Source organism: Panicum virgatum, chromosome 5N (assembly GCF_016808335.1).
Source record: "Panicum virgatum strain AP13 chromosome 5N, P.virgatum_v5, whole genome shotgun sequence".
Lineage (NCBI taxonomy): Eukaryota > Viridiplantae > Streptophyta > Magnoliopsida > Poales > Poaceae > Panicum > Panicum virgatum.
The window spans coordinates 64,282,840-64,285,627 of NC_053149.1; the positions used below are offsets into that span (position 1 = coordinate 64,282,840).

The window sequence follows — 2,788 nt, forward strand, 5'->3', positions numbered from 1 at the left end:
CAGTGATGCTATAGTAATCATCTTCTAATGGCGCGGTTAAAAGCCTTATTATATTCTTCAGCGCCACTAGCGCGGGGTTCTAGAGTTGGTTTTGTAAACTGGCTTTATTTAACACTATAATTAGCGGTCAAAATGTCACTATTCATTAGCACGCTAATATCTTAGCGCGAACCAAACGAGGCAGAGGTCTCGAGAAAAGCATGTTGGTCAGTGGAGCAGAACTTTCCAGACGAATGGCCAAGCCCATCCTATCCAGTTTCTCAACCATCTTCTACTATAATTTGAACACACATTATTATTATTGACCTTTGCATAGCTGGCTGGTGATGTGGATGTCTTGAGCAGTAAAGTAAATCTGATAGCTTGAGTTTTAATCTGTCGGTTTAACCACGAATTAAGCCACCTTATCAGCTTTCTCGAACAAAACAGAGCACCCACTGATCAGGTCATCAGGTGACTCGCCTCGAATTCCAAATTTCCAATTCAACATCAACAGTACAGTACTAAACGGGGCTCGACTCGACATTTGTAGGGCGACGTATTAGTTTTCCATCGTGTTCTTGGAATTTGTTTTCTGCAGCTTCAGTATAAGCATATGTCCTGACACCTGATTCCTGAGTCTATTCAAAGATCTTCAGAATTGATCAAAACATTCAGTCATTCCAATACATGAAACCATCTAAAGTACTTACAAAATGTGGTATATACATGATTTCGAATTGAAATGCTTGCCTAGAGTTACAAATGGCATCTAACTGAATCAATCTCTCTCGGTAGAACACAACACAACGCAGATGAAGTGCACAAAAAAAGTAAGAGAATCTGGTGCTACATGTAGTACACAATCGCTATAGGAATGGATCACACTCTATCACCACCGGAATTAGGATGCATCAAGCATGCAGGTGAGCAGGTCTGCAAAACTGCGATCCGGTCGCTATCCAGCCGCGCCATCTCGTGGTTTCAGCTCTGCCGGGACGGAGCAGAGGCCCCCGCCATCTGCTGAACCCAGTAGTCCGCCAAGAACGTCTTGGCGGCGTCCAGGCTGGGGTAGTAGGGGGGCTCGAGGAACATCTGCGCGAGCGGGTCCATCCCCTCCGCCGGCACGAACAGCGCCCGGTTGCACGACGCCTCCGCCGTGCCCATCACCGCCGCCACCAGCTGCCTGTACGCGAAGAAGAACCTTCTCACGGCCGCCTCCACGGCCTGGAAGGCCTGGAGCAGCTCCACCTTGCCGGCCTCCTCGCCCTCGCCGCGCCTACGGCTGTGGTACAGCCTCATGGCTGCTTCCTGCACCCGCGGGCCGCCGTTGGGGTCCACCTCGACGCCGAGCACCCAGGGCACCCGCTTCTTGAGGTCCTTGGTAGTGTTTGCGACGTGCAGGAGCGCCCTGGACCGGAAGCAGAACGAGGCGTCGGAGCCCGGGGGCGCCCGAATCGCGAGCTGGCTCTTGAGCCGCAGGAAGTCGTCGGGGTCCATCAGCAGGTGGAGGTCCTCGACGTCGGCGAGCAGCTTCCACACGCGCTCCAGGATCCAGCAGTCGCTGGCCGCCGCCTCCCAGCTCTTGGCTTCGATCCGGTCGTTGAGGCGGGCGAGGAGCTGGGACGCCGCGCACAGCCAGGACTCGAGTATCTGGTACATGGTGAAGACCGTCTCGTTCTCCCGGTTGCGGTAGCCTGAGCCGGGCTCCGGCGCGGGCTTGGGCTTGAGCGCGTGCAGCTCGTGGGGCCGCACGACGCGGTCGTACTCGAGCACCGGCTTGCCGGCGAGGTTGGGCTCGCCGAGGCCGAGCGTGAAGGCGCATCCCTGCATCTGGCCCTCGATGGCGTACATGATCCTGGCGGCGAGCGTCTCGGACTTGTCCCAGGCCGCGAGGCGCGGGAGCAGGCTGGCCTCGCTGGGCTGGCACACCACGGCGGCGGCGCTCCCGGGCAGCTGCCAGACCTCCGACGCGCTGCGCTCCCGCGGGAGCACGCCCCCGGAGGCGGACAGCTCGGCGAGCGGCGCGCCCCGGTCGCCCTCGCAGAGCGCGGCCGCCAGCTCGACCTCCCGCGAGGCGAGGCACTCGAGCCGGAGCGCGAGCTCGCGGCGGCTGGCGTACCCGCGCGGGTCCGAGAGCGCGAGGGACGCGAGGCGGAAGGTGACCTCGAGCGCCTGCAGCGCCGGCGTGACGAGGGCCTCGCCCGCCCACCCCGGGAAGCGCCCGGGCTCCCGCAGCGCCGACAGCTCTGGCAGGCGCAGGTACTGCTCGTACGCCTCCGCTGCGGACGCGTCCTGCACCCTCAGGACAGCCGGTGACGACGGCGGCTGCGCGCGCGGCGTGTCGTCCCGCCGCACCGGCGAGACCGGGGACAGCTTGGGCGTCGCCATTCCGGCTCCAGCTGAAGTCTCCCTGATTTCGAACGCCTGCTTTTCAAATTCCTCTCTTGTTCTCTCTCCACAAGACTGAAAGTTCTTATCGGCTTCTGCTTCTGGATTTTTTTTATTCAATCTGCTTCTGGATTTTTTTTATTCAATCTGCTTCTGGATTTGAGTTTGAACTCGAGAATGAGAGTGCGAGGCGTGCTTTATACCGCGTGCGCGATCGACAGGGGAGCCGAGTCGATCGATGCGGTCATGCCGAGGTAGAGAAGGGTTTAATTTACCGACGGGTCCGGTCAAACCGGCGGGGTCCGGTACCGGTATACCGGACCGGTTTGGTCGGAAACCGATGGAAACCGGTCAAATTCAAAATCGCATGATCAACCGATTCCGACTGGCTTACCGGCCGGTTTGAACGGTTTACCGG

General features: G+C 58.5%; 1 protein-coding gene across 1 annotated transcript; it reads right to left on the reverse strand.

Moving 5' to 3' along the window:
* Positions 1-633: 633 nt before the first annotated feature.
* LOC120675699 (nematode resistance protein-like HSPRO1) lies at positions 634-2,562 on the reverse strand. Its single transcript, XM_039956902.1, has one exon. It carries the CDS (start codon positions 2,368-2,370, stop codon positions 964-966), a length of 1,407 nt encoding a protein of 468 aa, XP_039812836.1. The 5' UTR covers positions 2,371-2,562; the 3' UTR covers positions 634-963.
* Positions 2,563-2,788: the final 226 nt, after the last annotated feature.